The sequence below is a fragment of the Poecilia reticulata genome, linkage group LG23, assembly GCF_000633615.1.
Source record: "Poecilia reticulata strain Guanapo linkage group LG23, Guppy_female_1.0+MT, whole genome shotgun sequence".
In the NCBI taxonomy this organism is placed as follows: domain Eukaryota; kingdom Metazoa; phylum Chordata; class Actinopteri; order Cyprinodontiformes; family Poeciliidae; genus Poecilia; species Poecilia reticulata.
The window spans coordinates 13,818,360-13,836,334 of NC_024353.1; the positions used below are offsets into that span (position 1 = coordinate 13,818,360).

Below are 17,975 nucleotides of genomic sequence, written 5' to 3' on the forward strand. Positions count from 1 at the left end.
AAACAACACGGCGACGACAGACAAAAACACAAAAAAAAAAAAAAAAAAAACACAAAGTGGCGCCGAGTGCGTTAATTAGAATTTCAAATTGGACAAACTCAAGATGACAGCGCTGCACTTGTCAAATCAGATCATGCCCCGGCCGGGTGAGAGAGAAAGAGCAAAGGGAGAAGAAGAAGAAGAAGGCACGCCGCTCTGAGCCAAACACCGCTCTTAGTAGCTGAATGGGTGCCATATCTCTCTTTCTCCTTCCTTCGTTCTCTCTTTCTTTTCATTTCCCCTCTTTATGCCCAACAATCCCCCCCCCTCTCACCACCTCCCCCCAACCCCTGACTCCGTTTGTCTCTGCCTGAATGTCAACGCTTCCTTAACAAGAAGTGACAATTAAAACATCCTCGCCATCTTCCGGCCTACTGGGAGAGAGGCCTGCCAAGGTCCCTGGTCTCTGTGATAGAGGTTGGGAGTTTGAGATATCAGAGAGGTAGGAAGTGGGGTTGGTGAAGGCAGTAGAGAGAGAGAGAGAGGAGAAATGAAAATCAAAGGATGGAGGGCATATATGATCTAAGAGACACTTTGGCATAATCTGAACTCTTCAAAGCCTTAAAACTGTTTTGTTCCCCCTTCTTCGTTCTTGGGATTTTCTGAAAGCACGTCTGAATATCAGTGAGTCTTTGAACTTGCCCTCAGCTCGTTTACAATCAAATTTATGAGAGGAACAAATAAGGCTACTACAGCAAATCCTTAAATTTGATGTTTGATGCTACAGAGGTGACTCCAGATTAAATACACCCATAAACACCTACAGGTGAAAGAGAGTCTTAGATTCACACCAGCCTTAGTTAGTCTGTTTTAATCAAACTCTAGTTTGCCTAGAATGTCCAACATGTTTGACCAAATAAACTCTGGTCTGCTTAAAAATCTAGGTCTCAATTCGATTGGAGCAAATTCTGGTTGATTAAAGCAAACTCAGAGCCTTCTGGGAAAATACTACCAAGACAAGAGCTTGAGTCTTGCGAGAGAAACGGGTCGTCATCTTTTCTCAAAGACAAAAAAGAAATCCTCCAACCTCTGAAATTTGAAGCCACTCCATTTTTATTTAAAGCTTGTGAAGATGGAAGTTGCGCTAATGTCTTCATCTGTGGTTTTGGCTTTGCTTTCTTCAGTAGTTCTTGGTGCAAATAACTAAGAATTGGAGACAAGCAGTTTCAAGAAATAAATCACCATTGATTTAGCAGTATTTATAAAAAGGCAATTGAAGGAGGCACTCTGGCAACTCCGCTGGTGGCCTAGATTTAGCAGACTCGATGGTGTTTGGCATTTTAAAGTCGCGGTGTTGTGTGTTTGCATCTGCCTGCGCTGGTCTCCGCACCAGCTGTGCCACTGCACACAAGGAAGGAGCTGCTGCCAAAAAGACGGAATCATCCCGAACATGACGAGGCTTCCCCTTTCACACACACCGTTACACACATACACGGACAGACGATATTAATCGCGCTTTCATTTGCTTGTGAACACGTTCACCTCCAGAGTTCTCATTTTTTTAAAGTACAACTGCGATTCCTAATTTGCGTTGTGTGCACATGGGTGTGCTGGTGAACAAACAGCCCAAGTGCACTCCAGTTTGATGGGTTCCTGTTATGACTCCATTATGCTGATGGCTTTGGTTCAGTTCCAGTTTTTCTTTTCGCGTGCACGTGCATGTGTGTGTGTGTGTGCGCGTGTGTGCGTGGTTGTGTGTGTGTGTGTGGAAAACAGTCATTCTGCGCTGAAGCAGGAAGGATTGTGGAAGTGTCTCTGCAGTGCCACAGAACCATGGACCTCACGTTCACAAGTCCACTCAGATCTGCGACGGGAAATATCTAACATTCCAGCAACGTAGTCTGATATGTTCTAAATGAGGGATGTCAAGATCGTTTTCATTTGGGATCATATCGAAAATCTGAATGTTCTTAAAGGGCCGGTTGTGCCAGCATGTATCAACAAAACCAATTAGACTGTTAAAATATCAATAAATAGCTGTTCCTCTGGGATTTTCTGATTGTTTTTGTGTTTTGTTTTGGGGGGATTTTTTGCAATCAAAATTACAGATTTTGTGGTGCCAATTTAGAAATGTTTGTAAGACATTTTTACGATATTTGTGCTACTGTATGATGTTAAATGTGACCATTTACTGCTCGCCATATCAATTACAGACTGTAACTTATCAAGGAAAGCTGAAGCAGCAGTCACTTAAACTGAAAGTTTTTGACCAATTTTGAGAAAATTTGCAGTAAAATCAGAAAAATAATATGGCAATTTGAGTTTCACACATATTCTAAATAATGCTGCAGTTATGCAAACAATGCCCACATAACAAATTATTTTCCACTTTCCCTTTCATTTGTAGGCACGATATTTTTGTTCTACTTCGTTTTTCACATTGAAGTCCGATGAGCGGATTGCACTATCCATCTGAAATCGGAATTTCAGTCAGCTACACACCAGCTGTGTTTTAGTATTCATAAAGGCTGCAGTCCATGAATCTGAAACTGATTCGTAGCTGTACGCCACCTACATGTTCAGTCCATTACCTGTTTTTCTGTGTGGTGTACACTGCCCACCTCGCAATCTATTTTATTGCAGGTTTATGTTAGCAGATAATAATACATACATCATTTGAAAATTATATTAAAAAAATCTTAAAAACGTGAAGAGCTAATATATTGCAGAATCACCTTTTGATGCGACTTTCAGGGTGTTTTTTTTACAACTTTGCACATTTAGAGACTAAACTCTGTGAAAATTCTTCTCAAAATATCTAAAACTTTTACCCAGACTTGACGAAAAGCATTTGTGTTCATCGGTTTTCAAGCCAGAGGTTGTCAGCTTGATGTAGGTCTTCATTTTGATTGAGTTCACGACTATGATTTAATCTGATCCGTTCCGTTGGAGCGTATGTTGTTGTATCCTCAGCTCCTAATAGGTTTTGTTCTAGGATTAACGTGCATTAAGCTCCAACTACTCCTGTCATTTCTGTGAATAAATGAGAAATTTTTGACTTTGCTGGCACTGTTGTGTGATTTCTCTCTCTACATAGATCTTTCCTAAAGGACTATAAGGCAGCTAATTTGGGATTAGTGCTCTGGTTTTGAGACCACAGGTTGTAATCAGGCAATTGGCTTGGAGTCTATCTGGTCTTGGACAAGAATTTGAAATGATCTGGTTTTAGACCAGCTTTTTTTAAAGTCATTTTGTAATATTGCAATGTCTGGAGTTCGGTTCTCGGCAACGGTTCTCGTTTTATTTGGATGTCAAAAAGTTCAATTTTGGTCCCATTTGACCAGAGCGACTTCTTCCTGGCTATGTTCCGACGCGCTAACCGGGTTTAGTTTCTCAGTTTTCCAGGTCCAGTTTTTCCACTATGCAAAATCCTGTTTGTTTAATCCTGTTGCAAAATAAAACAGCACAATATTGATTAAAACTGTTTTATAGCATTTTTGTTGTTGTTGTTGTTGTTGCTGCAAAATAAAAATAAAAAAAATTACAGAAGTTCATTCAAGGCGCTTTGTAATTCTTACATGCTAGTTTGCACGTTGGTAAAAACAAGTGGCTGCGGTTGCTGATTTCTGTAAGTTATTGTGCAGTATTACGTTAGACATCAAGCTACTTTTGCTAATTACTTTGGACAGTTATGTGATACTTTTTAACTTAGGTTAAAAAACAAGTAAAACATGACACAACCACAGTTAGGTAGAGTAAGACTATCTCTTTTTTCTACTTATGACCAGTGCAGATCAGTCTGATTTCAATGGCTTTGTCACATGCCAGTCCAAAATTCTTCATCACCGCTACACAAGGTACGTCCAGTCACTCGGAGAGCGGCCGTGCTGAAAAAAAAAGAGCAAAGTTTATACGGAGAAGGTTAAATGACAAACTTTTATCTTCTGGGGGCCCCAAGCAAAGAAAGAAAAGCCGCATCTCGCTAAGCCGCTAAGCACTAAACTTCTCTGCTTAATTGCGAGGGAAACACAAATAATCGCATAAAAAATAGGAAAAATAAATAAATAAAAACTCAAATATCCGTAAGCAAATCTGCAAACTCTTGTCAGCGGCAGAATGCAACGCCACACAACAGAGAAAACGGGAACTATAATAAAAAATCAAAACAAAATGCTCCCCAATCCGTGACAGGCGCGGAGACAAATCCAATTATTCGTGTCTCATGTTGCAAATTTGTTCTAATGGTCGGAGTGAGAAAGTAAATAAACGCCTGTGAAGGGGAAACAAAAGAATGTGATTTCTAATTAACTTGAAAGAGGAACAGCAGGGCGACTTAGTAAACCCATCTTTCATCTGCAGCCTCGGACCACTCATTTGTTTGTTGCACAATGTTGTCTTCGGGACGGGTTGGGTGCGTGTGTGCGTGTGTGTGTGTGTATGCACTGTACGGCTTGCCTCCAAATGAAATGTCAACAGATTTAACAGCACCGAGGAAGGAGCTGCAGCATTTTCCGGCGTTTTGTCGATTTTATTGTTCATTAAGCTCCCTCCTCCTCCTCTCCCACTTGTTCCAGGCTTCATTTGCACCATCTTTGGCTTTGAAGATCACACGAGGCTGAGGCAATAATTGAGTTTGTGCAATTACAACGGGCATAATGAGAGAAATCCAGGAGTTTGCCTCGGCCCCTACCTCCGTCGCTCCGCCGGCGGGCCGACAAACTGTCACTTTCGCCTGCGTTGCGCTCTCCGGAGGACGGGAGGGGGGATCTTATCGCGTCCGCGGACGTAGCAGCATTCTTAGCACATACTCGCACGATGAAGCGGGCTGATATGCTAATTAATGACTTTAAGAAAGAAAACGTGCGAGGAAACAAACAGGAAGTTGAAGAGATAATTGCATGAACTAATCTAAGAGTTTGAAGGACGATACTGAGATCAGTAGGATTGGACATGAAACCATGTGTGACCATTGATCGTTATAGAGATAGAGGTTACAAAGCGTCTTAATGTTACTCATTTTTAGTGTTAGCAGCTGTGCTGGTGGTTTTTTTTTTTTTACCCTTGTTCATTTAACAAGCTCATCGTTTGTTGTCATATAAAAGTGAATAATAATAAATGGATGACATTTTGTTACGCTACAACCACAATAAAACCGTGTTTTTGTCTGAATTGCATGCAATGGACAGACACAAAGAATTATGCGGACATAGAAGGAGTTGAAGCATATTTCGGGGTTTCCCCCAGCATATTACAAGCCTGGCGGGCCACCAGGCTTTACTTGTGCCCACAACAGGCTTAGCATTAAGTTTTTGGGCATTTTTTAAAGACTTTATAGTTGTTGTTCAGATATTCCGATAACGCATAATTATCAAGCAATGTTTTAAAATTTCTTTTCAACTCAAAACATTTTTTAACTCAAAAACACGGCGGGCCGCTGGATGAATGTCTGCCGAGCGCCCTAACCACCGGGCTTAGCAGGTTTTCTGGTGGAAACCCTGTATTCGGTCAAGTTGGATTGTGTCCACTGTCCTTAACGTCCACAATCTAATCGGGGAAAAAGTTGGAGACATTTCAAAAAGTTGAACAAACTCACAGAAATGTGAGCTAACTGATGTCATTGCAGTTTTCCGTAATCGCATTACAATTATATTTTTGCCTATCATGCAAGCCTATGCCTCGTCTTCAGCCTACTCCTTTTTTTGGTAAATTATACCAAAAAAAGGAGTTTGTAAAGTAGTGTTTTGTTTTTGTTTTCTTTGTGTGATGTTAACTTGAAAGAATTAACAACACCGTTATTTTAACCTAAATAAAGCGAAAGTAAAGTGAAAGCATATTCATATGTCAGAGCATGCCAGGTCTGAAATTAATTTAGAATCTGTGGGAAGACCGAAAAATGTGTTTTTACAGACACCTTCTCTCCGGAAGTTGTTCACACGATATCAACTCGTTTCAGATTTTTTACTGAAAACAAATAAAAGAAGAAAACAAAAAAACAGGTTTTCATTCTACTCTTGTCACGCACTACTTTATGTTGGGTTGTCACAAAGTCCAAGTAAAATACGTGGAAGCTTGTGGTTGTAACATGGCTGGTGGAAACACTGAATACTTTTGCAAGCGACGGTGAGAAGTTATAACATACCCAGCGCGAAATCTCTTTCAAAAATTACAGTTTACTGGACGTCTAGGTCTGTATGATGACATCACCTGAAGGTTTGTTTGGAGTCCATAATTAACCACGTTTGGGAATATCACTATACTGAGATATTCTTGGGGGATCTTCCTGGCTGCATGTCAGCCATAACTAGGCACAATGTTGAAATTACATTTAGTGTCCATTGAGTGTAGGATTCGAAACCTAGGGGGCATTTCCAAAGTACAAGTGATAAAATAATGATCACATTAAAGCTTATATGCCAACTAATAGGCTCACTACACAATACAATAACAGAGGATCAGCAATAGTTAGCACACTCATTAACCCTACTGGGCCAAAAGCTATTAGAAATCTGTTTACATCTGAAACGCTAAGTAGACTGTCAGTGGGAGTTGCTTTTTTTTTTTGTTTGTTTGTTGTTGTTGTTGTTGGCTAAGAAGACTATACTAAGTCATTATTTAATTCCTTACAGGTTTCCTCACTTATTATACACTTAGAGGAAGTTCATGCTTACAGTAAGTTTTATAAATAAGGACCAAATAAGGTTTATTTAAAACAACTTTGTGATTTTATCTCATTAAGTTACGTAATAACTGCGTGCCAATTCAATTATGGAGATAAAAGTTAATTGAATTTTTTTTGGTAGAAGGGGCTATTTGTTAGGGGTTGCCTTTTATTTGCAATATTTATAATTATTTTTTATTTAATTTGAGGATTTTTTTTTTTCTTCCTCATGCTACTCAGCTAAATCTTACTGTCACCGAACGCCGTAAGCTAAACCATATAACATAAAAGGAGACATTTGTGTTTACCCACTAACCTGCATATCTGTCAGTTCTGTTGCAATCCTTGAAGATAACGAGTGCTCGTCTTGATTGGGGAGCTGCAAATTCTGGAAAAACACAAGCTTGAATTATATTGAATCCTATTTTATTGACAGAAAATTAGGAGTACCAACCCTATCCAATGTTGTTAAGCAGATACATAATTTTAAGACGTATTTTTCTCACGCAATTAGACCCTGTGGAGGCATTTCTCTTTTTTTCTCCACAGAGTTGCGGCAACATTTTAAGTGATTATGTCTATTATATATATAAACTATTATATGCAGTTCGCAGATAGTGTTAGAGGACTGGTTTGTACATTACCCACTGATAATAATAATAATAATAATAATAATAATAATAATAATAATAATAATAATAATAATAATGAATAAAATGACTGTATGTAAAACAAATCTTGGCTTGTAACAGCTGTTGACTTTCACAGCTTCTCTGTACTTTCGTTCATTGTCGGGGGTTTTTTCTTTAGACAAACATATTTTTTAACTTTGCCAACAGAAATTAATGTAAAACAAAATTTGCCTGTTGCAAAGTTTCTTCCATTTTTGCTTTTTTGTCACAAATTATTGTTTGAGATCATTGATCAAAATTTAATGTCGGACAAAAGTAGCCTGAAGAAAAAAATATTAAACCACTTTCAAATTTGATTTATTTAGGGGGGAGAGGTGGGGGAATCTCAAACAAACTGGTCAGGGAAAAGTAATTTGCTAACATTAACCACGTTGCAATTAAGGTCTCCAAAATAATGAATGAGCATAAAAACAGAGCAAGGAGCAAAGGCCTAGCAGTGTCTCATCCCATACACATTTCTCTGGTACAAAGACTCGGCTAGAAATGTGTGGAAAAACCAGCCAGAGTCCAAAATTTCTGACCAAGAACAAAGTTATAAAAATGTTGAAATACACTGAACCAAAAATAACAAGAGCTGGTGAGCAGCTAAACACGTCTGAACAGTGTTTGCCAAGCATCCACTGAAACCAATCGCTTTGTTTTGAAAAGCAAAACTTTCCGGGAAGCTGAATTTTCTGTTTCTCTTCTAAACTCTGGCTCAACTGATTCATTAAGTCCTCCCAGTACATAAAAAAAGACATCTCATGTGCTAACTCTGTTAGGCTTAAAGGCCTAGCTTTTTTCTCTAGCTATAGTCTCTTATTTTACACAAGAAGAGTTTTGTGAATTTCTTACCTTTTCTTCGTACACAATGCTTCCTATATGGCAGACCCTGCAGGCAGTGCCAGAGCCAAACATCTGCTTAAGACGCTGCTGTTTCAGAGCCGAGCACAGCTGGCCCATCGTCAGGTATCGCTCCGACACTTTGAACTCATCCTTCGAAGCAGAGCAGCAGGAATTCAGGAAACCCGAATGCTGACCTTTAAAGTTTTAGTAACCTTTTTTTTTTTTTTTTTTGTCCAATTAGGTATCCGAATGTAAATATGGTTTTGAATCACCATTCTCTCTACTAAAGGTATTTCTTACCCATTTTCTGGCGAGGTCCAGGATGCTCTGCCTGGTGACGCCTGGAAGAATGATGCCATCTAGTGGTGGCGTTGCAAGTTCCTCATCTAATCAAAATGAAGCTGTTATTTCAGCTTTCAGAAAGTTAAAACATAGACACGAGTACTGTCAAATATAGGTAAAATGACCTCCGTCCTCATTGATCCAGTGCAGAAAGATATTCATGGTTCCTCCTTCGGTTATCTGGTGGTCCTCTCCGTAGAGCCACAGCACCTGCTGACAGCCATAACTCCCCGCCTCATGCTGTGCAAAGAGAGTCCCTCCATAGTTCCTGTAGAAATCCAAAACAATTACTTTAGCTTAGCTAATATTATCTTCAGTGTGCTTTAGTCTGCTTAGAAGTAAGGCAATAAATGGATTTTAAACCAAAAGCGCCGTTTGCGCATACCGACCCTCCCATCTTGCAGTCTCCAGTTCCGCCTTTCCAGGCCCGTGTGTACTTTGGGTTGGCCCACAGAGACAGCTCAGTGTTGAAGTAAGAGCCGGCTTGACACATGATTACATACAGCAAGGCACGGTTAGGCTTCTTAACCCCTAGAGAAGGCTGCGGTGGGAACAAACACAGAAACACACTGTTTAGATTTTAGAGAACATCTATGACAAGAAGGATTTTGACGAAACTACACTTCTGCTCACCTCAGTGCCGATAAATGTTGGCCTTATATACAGACAGGCTGGACCTAAATGAGGCACCCAGTCCTGGTCGATTTCTATCAGCCTCCTGATGCACCCCAGCAACTCTGATTGATCAAAAGCCTTTTTTTTGTTTTGTTTTTAGAAGTAAAGCAAAACAGAAACAAGAGCCAAAGATATATTTTTATTCTCTACCTGCCATAATTTTCCTTTGACCTGCTACAAAATAAAAATGTTTCTTTGTTTTGTCCGTCTTACAGGTAGACAAGCTCTCTCTGCAGACTTTGACATTCGCTCCATGTTCAATAGGGGTCTGAAGAGGCGGAGGCGCTTGTCGTCACCTCGGTACACTTTCAGGCCTTCAAACAGCTCATTAGAAGAAAGAACATATTGAAAATGATTCAAATGTAATCAGAAGCATCATATTGGGTATACAAGAAAAAGTCAGGTCAAGAAAAGAACTCGTCTTTGAATTTGTATTCAGATGTTTCACAGTTAGAGGTTGACATTTCTGTCCATTCTTTTTTGCAAAGGCCAAAATGTCTCCGTCACAAATGGAGGATGTCAGTTTTAAAATGTTCTCACACATCCTCAACTGGATTTGTGCCTGGATTGGACCAGATATGTATTCGTCTAAACTATTCCATTGTGGCTCTGATTGTATGTTTAATCTTGTTGTCTTGTCAGAAAGTTAAGGGCGTTAAATTTCTGTCCAAGGTGGTAAAAATGTAAATAGTTCAATGAGTGTGGATACTTCTGCAAGGCTGCGTACCTCGACAGCGTAATGCAGTGCTGAACAGGCTGGGTGAAGGGAAAGGTCCCCAAAGGGCCTGATGAGGGGAGTCTGCCAGCCATCATTGGCGTTCCACTCCACGGTCAGCATGTGGTCCGTGAAGACTGTCCCGAAGTCAACAACATCTGGCTTCGTCTTCAGACTGGGAGAGAGCTGGACGACAAGGTCTGCTGCCTAATGGAGCAGTAAGAATTAACAGAGAAGAAAAAGGCAAAGCAACACTATCAGTTATTTCCAGTTATCTTCCTGGTTATTGAGTCTGTCAGGGTCCCTCAGCTTTGTTGAGGCACCCCAGCATACCACTGGCTGGAAGATGGACTTGGCCACTGGTGATGGAAAGTGTTCTTTTTTGGAATACCTTTGTTTGGGGTCAACTACAATTTTCAGCCCAGGGTAGCACCAATGCATTTGTATGATTTGACTATCTCCACATCGGCTCCTGAGTTGGAGATCCTACCATATGTCTTTGTGCGGCTGAAAGGGACCTCCATTTCTTTGGTCTTATTGACATTTAATTGTCGTCTCATTCCTTCTCCACGCACCTCACTAAAGTCGTGTCAACAACAAGAAGCAAATATAGGAAAGAAGGTATTCCTGTTGTAGGTCTTCTTGTGTAGAAGAAAACTACCAATAGCCATTGCCCTGAACACACCAGCCCACAGGCACAGATGGAGAATGGGGCTTGATACAAAAAAATGCAACAACTGGAGTTGCCAGACTTTAGATGAATTGAAATTTCTCACTGAGAGTGTTGCATTTGTTTCCATTTTCGGGTCTTTTGGAATTGAGGAGCAAAACTGCAAATGTTTCTTCTGCCGTACAGACAAAAAGATAAGAGGGATTGTTGCGGTTTCCTGCTGTTTTCCAAGACTGAATCCAATGATCCCTCTTTGAAAGAGACACCTCCAGTTGGCCAGGCATCAGCTATCTGTTGGGATTAGGCCGGCCCTTCATCTTCTCCCTCCTGGTGCAGGAGGTTGCTTGCATCCTAATCCCAGATTACAGTAAAGTACAGCACTTGTAAGGAATCAGTGAGCGTACTGCCGGTGTCTTTCCAAACCGTCTCTGCTTTACAATTACTTGCCTCACGGTTATCATGTTTCTTCAGATATACTGAAATAAATTGATTGTCGCACTTCACAACAATCAGTCCAATACTGCAAGGCCACAGCAGGCCATTAAAAGAGCTTTACGTTTCCGCATGAGAGCTAATCTATCACCGCTATTATCACTCATAGTCCAGTCAGAGTTTGGCTGGGATTATGTAGCTATAATTATTACCTTTGATGAGTATCTTAAGTGTGTAAGAAGGACCGAAGTGACATTTAAAAGGTTTGGGGGTTGTGTTTACAAAGTACAAACTCTTAGGCAAAGTACTGAAGGACCAGTAAAAGAGTACTTTAGGTCTAACATCTTGGTCTTTGAGATCTACATCAGGTGTTGGCATAAAGGTTGCTAAATGTCCATCCAACTGGTCTACTCAGTAAGCAGAGTTTGAAATATTATAGCTAAATATTGGATTAAATCACTCCCTTACGGTTGCAATATTGCACACACCGAAACTGCATTCAAGATTTTGATTCAGTATGTTGTGTAGCTCTAAAGGCCATGATGCAAACACGCAAAACTCCTTCTCCTTGGGAGAGCATGTCTCAGTGAGTGTCTGCACATGTCTAATCTCCACCTGAGCCTGCTGTCTCCCGCTCAGACGTTCAGGGTCAGAAAACATGCAAAGCTCCAGCGACTTAGCATGAGCTGGGAAAGTGGATTCTGCTGAGCAGGTTGCAGATGAGCAACAGGAGGACATGGGCAACAATGGAAACACACTCCTCACCTGTGAAAGAATGGGCATTTACTGTGATGAACCTGAAGCCGAAAGCTGAATCACATGCTTAAAAAAGAGGCTCGAGTCTTCTGTTTGCAGTCTGCTTAGAGGTTCGCCATTTCTTCGGATTAGCGTTTTTCACCTGCTTGTTGTCACAATAGGAAGACAGTGGCTCTTAAATCCTTTTCAGGGCTGCTTTGGGCAACATGAGGGCAAGCAGCGGTACTGTAATAACTTCCACGTTGATCAACAAGGGAGACTTTTGAGTGTGAAGGAGTCAGGGAACCATGAAGATGCAATACCTGGAGTTACTACTGAGGGTAAGTGAGCTAAGTTCATAGTTATAATAGGATTTAGTCCTTTACTAAAATCACTTTCACTGAACCATCAAAGCAGATTTCTTTACCTTAAAGCTGCTAATACTGCTGCTAGCCATGGTGTAGTTTATTGTCTGAAAGAAACATTAACAGTCTTAGAAATAACAAAATGCAAAAATATTACCACTTCACAAGTATCTCAAAGTTGGAGCCCTCTAATAGCTGTATGAGGCCATTTGGGGTTACAGGTGGAAAAATATTTTTCCTTAACAGTCTTTTTATTCTGAAGCAATTATGAAAACTGGAAGCATTCTGCTATATGTTTGATATTCCATATTGATAGTCAAAATGTAGCCATGGCTACATGCAAATGGAAGCATAAGTTACACAAATGTGATAAGAAAAACAAACGGCACATCTTGGTTTCCAATATAAACAAACATTCTTGTCCTCATTTCAGAAAAGGAACTCTGACTTTTATTTATTTCATCTCACAGACAATCCACTTCAAAAGTGTATTTAGCTTAAGTTAAGATGTTTTTAATTTACCTTAAGATGAGGAGATCTGTCCCAGTCTTAGGCGTGGTGATGAAATGAAACACTGTGCACCTTGACGTTAAACAGCTTACTGGTTCCTCGAGGGGAAGCAGTGTCATCGTTGTGATGCATTCAGAAACAAATTTACTGTTACCAACTCTGACATACTTCATCACACCAACACCCTTGGGGTTCTTAGTGAGGTTTAGGGAAGTCATACGTTTTAGCCTGACATACTTCAAATTGTTGGCAAAACCGGACGAAAATGTTATAGTTTCATCTCAGATACAGGTTCTTCTCAAAAAATTAACATATTGTGATAAAGTTCATTATTTTCCATAATGTAATGATAAAAATTAAACTGTCATATATTTTAGATTCAATGCACACCGACTGAAATATTTCAGGTCTTTTATTGTTTTAATACTGATGATTTTGACATACAGCTCATGAAAACCCAAAATTTCTATCTCAAAAAATTTGCATATTTCATTCGACCAATAAAAGAAAAATGTTTTAATACCAAAAAAGTCAACCTTCAAATAATTATGTTCAGTTATGCACTCAATACGTGGTTGAGAATCCTTTTGCAGAAATGACTGCTTCAATGCGGCGTGGCATGGAGGCAATCAGCCTGTGGCACTGCTGAGGTGTTATGGAGGCCCAGGATGCTTCGATGGCCTTAAGCTCATCCAGAGTGTTGGGTCTTGCGTCTCTCAACTTTCTCTTCACAATATCCCACAGATTCTCTATGGGGTTCAGGTCAGGAGAGTTGGCAGGCCAATTGGGCATAGTAATACCATGGTCAGTGAACCATTTACCAGTGGTTTTGGCACTGTGAGCAGGTGCCAGGTTGTGCTGAAAAATTAAATCTTCATCTCCATAAAGTGTTTCAGCAGATGGAAGCATGAAGTGCTCAAAAATCTCCCGAGCTGCTGCATTAACCTTCCCCTTGATAAAACACAGTGGACCAACACCAGCAGCTGACATGGCTCCCTAGACCATCACTGACTGTGGCTACTTGACACTGGACTTCTGGCCTTTTGGCATTTCCTTCTCCCCAGGCTTCCTCCAGACTCTGGCACCTTGATTTCCGAATGACATGCAACATTTGCTTTCATCCGAAAAGAGTACTTTGGACCACTGAGCAACAGTCCAGTGCTGCTTCTCTGTAGCCCAGGTCAGGCGCTTCTGCCGCTGTTTCTGGTTCAAAAATGGCTTGACCTGGGGAATGCAGCACCTGTAGCCCATTTCCTGCACATGCCTGTGTACGGTGGCTCTGGATGTTTCTACTCCAGACTCAGTCCACTGCTTCTGCAGGTCCCCCACAATTTATGTTAAATGACTTTTGCAGGTGTTTAGAGTGACTTTGTTGATTTAAATGATTATGTTAATTACTCTTTCAGATAACCTTTTCATGATATGCTAATTTTTTGAGATAGGAATTTGGGTTTTCAAGAGCTGTATGCCAAAACCATCAGTATTAAAACAATAAAAGACCTGAAATATTTCAGTTGGTGCACAATGAATCTAAAATATATGACAGTTAAATTTTTATCATTACATTATGGAAAATAATTTACTTTATCACAATATGCTAATTTTTTTTAGAAGGACCTGTGCATCCTGTTATCCAAATCTTAACGTTTCTTTGGGTGTAATGTCTCAGTCGTACCGCAAGGAGGAGCTGCTGACTCATATTCTGAAGCAGGTTTTAGTTCTGACAGTCTCGAGCTGCTTGTGCGCGTGCTCGATTTGTCTGTGTGGACAGTTCACCAAACATTTCATTATTTCTCCGTGGATATTTGCTCGGAAGAGACAACGAAGGTAAAATAATACATATACTTACATTTTCGCATAAATTGAAGAATCAGGCATGCAGTCTTTATTTTGAGGTAGATGTTTTTAAACGTCTGGTTACATTTAGGCGAAAATTCGAAAAATTAAGTTTAGAAAATAGATTTTGCTTATTAGTGAGACGCTTATATTGCCGTTTTAATGCTATTAAATTAAGCTTTTTTTTAACACATGCATTTACATTGTAAGGAAAAATGGCAGTAAAATAACAAATTCAGGTCAATTAATTAACAGGTTTGCGCACCTGCTTTACATATTTGACCAGGAGGACAAAAGAAACATCCCTGGAGCTTGCCAGGGTTAACAACTTTTAATTTTGGCTTCCATTATTATGCTATCTCGACCAATTTGCTCTTCTGCTCTGTGTGCTTCTGACACTTGTCATTTTAAATCTACAAGTTTATCCAGTGTAACTACATCCTTGAACATCTCTTGTTAAATTAATAACCCAGGAAGCAGAAAACTCAAAAATGAGACCTGTGAGTTCAGAGGTTTTGTCAGTTTGAGGATTGTTTATTGTATAAACTTGTATTTCTTAATTTGATTATTATAGCTAGGAAGAACAACTAGGAACAGTTCATTCTAACACAACTGAAGAAAGTAGTCAAGTGGACAATATTGTCAAAGGTTTAACTAGTTTGCTTTTAAAATTGCACTGAAGCCGAGAAGAAGCTAATTCTAAAAAAGCAGTAACACGCAAGTTTCCACGGCGATTTGTAGTTAACCTTATCCAGACCAGGTTAACAGGAAGTTAACCATGATTAAAGCTAATTAATGGCCTTTGTCAATGGCACAGTCATTTGTTCTTTGCAGTCAACCTTTACCAGATACTGTAAAATGTTGTTGTATTTAATCTCATACTGTCGCGAGGCCACCTTGTTTGTCCTCTTTAAAACGTGTAAGAAAAAAACGAGTAACATAAAGTAATCTCTGTCATGTTATTGTAAACATCTGGTAACATTTCCTCACACAGATTACGTTAACGTTTGGTGTAAAATTGGGTTGTAAATGTGACAAAATGTAAAAGTTCAAACTGCATGAATACTTTTGCATAAATATATTTTTTTCTATCCCCCAGACCTCACCCTCTCCTCTAGTAAGGAATTCGGCACTTCCCCCAAACCATGAGCAACGTGGACTATTGCACGCCTCATCCTTCACGTCGGCACAACCCCGTGGACAGCATTTGCCGCAAGCTTCAGACCATCCAGTGGCGTGGTGACAGGGAACCCAATTCACCCTTCCAGATCCCTAAACTCTCTTCCAGCAGTTACGACAGCCCTCAGTCCGGCCTCAGGCACAACCTGGAAGCCATCCTGAAGAAAGGAGCCGTCCTCAGAGACGAGGAAGAAAGGGTTAAAGGGATGGGGATGCCAAGCTCCCACAGCAGTGGACATGGTTCCTACGTACCCCTCTCATCTCCCAAATGCAATCCATCCACACCAGCTAATGTCACATACACAATCACAAGCACTCTGGGAGAGAGGAGAGGTGCTGATGAGAGTGATTTAAAACATGTGAGGACATGGCAGAGGTATTGTTCAACACCCACAGGCCAGTCCAGGGACTCCCCTTATTTCACATTCACCCGAGGCCCAAACCTGGCGCAGTCTGAGAGCAACAGCCGGAGCTCAAGTCCTCCTCTGTCCCGCACTTTCATGTCGAGGAACGGCATCCTCTCCTACAACGTGAACTTCTGCTCTGCAGACGCAGCGAACTCAGCAGAGTGTGAGCTGCCCTACCCCGCACTGGTTGTGAAAAGACTTTCCATGGGAGATGGAGGTAGGGGGCAGAGTCTGAGTGCCAAAGTAGATTCGTCTGGCTTTCAGAAACTAAGAATTGTTTGTTACCTTGGTTTTTTTTTTAATCATCATTATAATTAGACATTATGAGTATTCATTTGCCCAAAGTGATGTATTCTTTTTCAAGATGTATCTTTCGCAGGGGGAAAAAAAACTCACATTTGTGGATCTAAATTGCACATGGAAGTATTAAGTTTCACTCTAACAGACCATAAAACTAAAATGGATTTGGCAAAGCCGACTAATACAGCAGTAAAAGTTAACCACAAATGTAGTTTCTCTTAGGAAAGATATGTGCATTTATGCATACATTGTTAGTTAGGGTTAGTTTGTAGTTCTAACCAATATTCTAATTATTTCTAAACCACAAATGCTTTTTAAGTATCTCTAGACAGCAGAAAGTTTCAGCATGTCCTTGTTAAAAGCATTTTAGTCATATGAATCTCCATATTAATCTTAAAATACAGCCCAGCTCTTATAATGGGCACAAAGGACATTACAATAAAGTTAACCTCTTTTGACTTCAGAAAATAAATGAATGCGGTAAGGAAGGTAAAATAATTCTACCTCGCTGTTCCCTTCAACTTTAACATGCAAAGTGAAACTTGATTATTTTTTTATACAGTGGTAACTGCTATGCATGTAAATAAATATGAAAACCAGGTGGGGATTAGGAGCATGTGGCAGCTTTGACTTCTACAACCTTTTCCCTGTTGATGTGAACGTCTAAACTTGATTATTTTATTCTCATTCACGTTTTTATTAGGGTGAAGTGGAAAATATTTGGTAACTTTTTGATTGACTGAACTTGAAGCAGAAACCTATGATCTTTTGTTTTGTGCAATTTAAAATTTGAAATAATAATCAAAGACAAAACTAGCACCAATCACTTTATTTCACATGAAAATTATTTTACGAGATATTAGGAAGAAATGATCCAGTTATAGTTCATCATCTAGATATTTAATTTGAAAATTTTCTTTTAAATAAGTAGTTACCAATCCTTCACCTCTGTACTTTTTTTGTGAAATTGAACAGAAACTGTGTTTCGTCATTTTACTGTTATTTGCTACTAACCCTAAAGGAAAATCATGTGCCTGCCGTGCTGCATAATTCAGGACCCTCTCTCTGGTGTGTGTTGTATTCAAGCTCTTTCAGGGACGTCGATTAACTCTGAAAATGGAAGAAACATGGCAGAAATCAGTCTCATCTGCGAAGAGAATCTGCTCGATACCATATTTCATGCTTGTGACACCCAGCGCAGAGGTACGCCCGCTCACACAGATACACTCACATGGGCCGTATTTGCTGGGTCTTCTGTCGCTTGTCAAACAAAATGACTGTTTTTAGAATGTATATTGCGTATAAGTAATTTACTGCCATAAAAAGTTAGTGGGTGACTAGCTGGTCTGACTATTCAGAAAGCAGAGCTCTACTGGGGTTTTAACATCTTTCTGTACAAATAGAGAAAAAATCAGATGAATGACTGTTAGAAAAAATGACTTGATGAAATCAGAAGCAAATGGACAGACAGGAATGAGTTGATAGAAAGACAACATACCTTTAAATAACTGCTTGTTACCAAGGTATGCAGAATACGTCAAACCTTGATGAAAATTAGCCGTGTTGTGCCAGTCACTAACAAGAGCTAGTTCTAAATGCAGAGGAGCTATGAAAAAATTGAGTTTTGTAGATAACATATGGATTATGCTGATGCC

The 17,975-nt window shown here is 39.9% G+C and overlaps 2 protein-coding genes across 14 annotated transcripts in view; one reads left to right on the forward strand and one right to left on the reverse strand.

Moving 5' to 3' along the window:
* Positions 1–3,730: 3,730 nt before the first annotated feature.
* Positions 3,731–12,797, reverse strand: bcat1 (branched chain amino-acid transaminase 1, cytosolic). The gene is made up of 11 exons (XM_008401274.2): positions 12,611–12,797; positions 12,151–12,195; positions 9,899–10,093; positions 9,385–9,495; positions 9,130–9,249; positions 8,886–9,037; positions 8,622–8,764; positions 8,455–8,540; positions 8,164–8,304; positions 6,954–7,025; positions 3,731–3,866 (listed from the first exon to the last, which is right to left on the reverse strand). Exons 2-11 carry the CDS (start codon positions 12,178–12,180, stop codon positions 3,828–3,830), a joined length of 1,089 nt encoding a protein of 362 aa, XP_008399496.1. The 5' UTR covers positions 12,181–12,195; positions 12,611–12,797; the 3' UTR covers positions 3,731–3,827.
* The window catches only part of lrmp (lymphoid-restricted membrane protein), a 34,862-nt gene continuing 28,565 nt past the window's right edge, over positions 11,679–17,975 (forward strand). For 12 of the 13 annotated variants that reach the window (XM_008401258.2, XM_017302783.1, XM_017302786.1 and 9 more), the window contains exons 1-3: positions 14,318–14,425; positions 15,534–16,237; positions 17,407–17,523. In XM_008401258.2, coding sequence (XP_008399480.1) covers positions 15,580–16,237; positions 17,407–17,523 — 775 coding nt within the window. In that variant the 5' untranslated portion in view covers positions 14,318–14,425; positions 15,534–15,579. Of the gene's footprint in view, positions 12,065–14,317; positions 14,426–15,533; positions 16,238–17,406; positions 17,524–17,975 lie in introns of those variants that run through there. The other variant, XM_008401256.2, reaches the window with a different exon arrangement.

Coding starts and splice junctions, on each gene's coding strand:
- bcat1 (XM_008401274.2), bottom strand. CDS start 12,180: ATGGCTAGCAGCAGTATTAGCAGCTTTAAG. Junction 8,765..8,885: donor GGAGACTGCAAGATGGGAGG/GTCGGTATGCGC, acceptor GGATTTCTACAG/GAACTATGGAGGGACTCTCT. Junction 3,867..6,953: donor CAGAACTGACAGATATGCAG/GTTAGTGGGTAA, acceptor TTTTTTTTTCAG/CACGGCCGCTCTCCGAGTGA.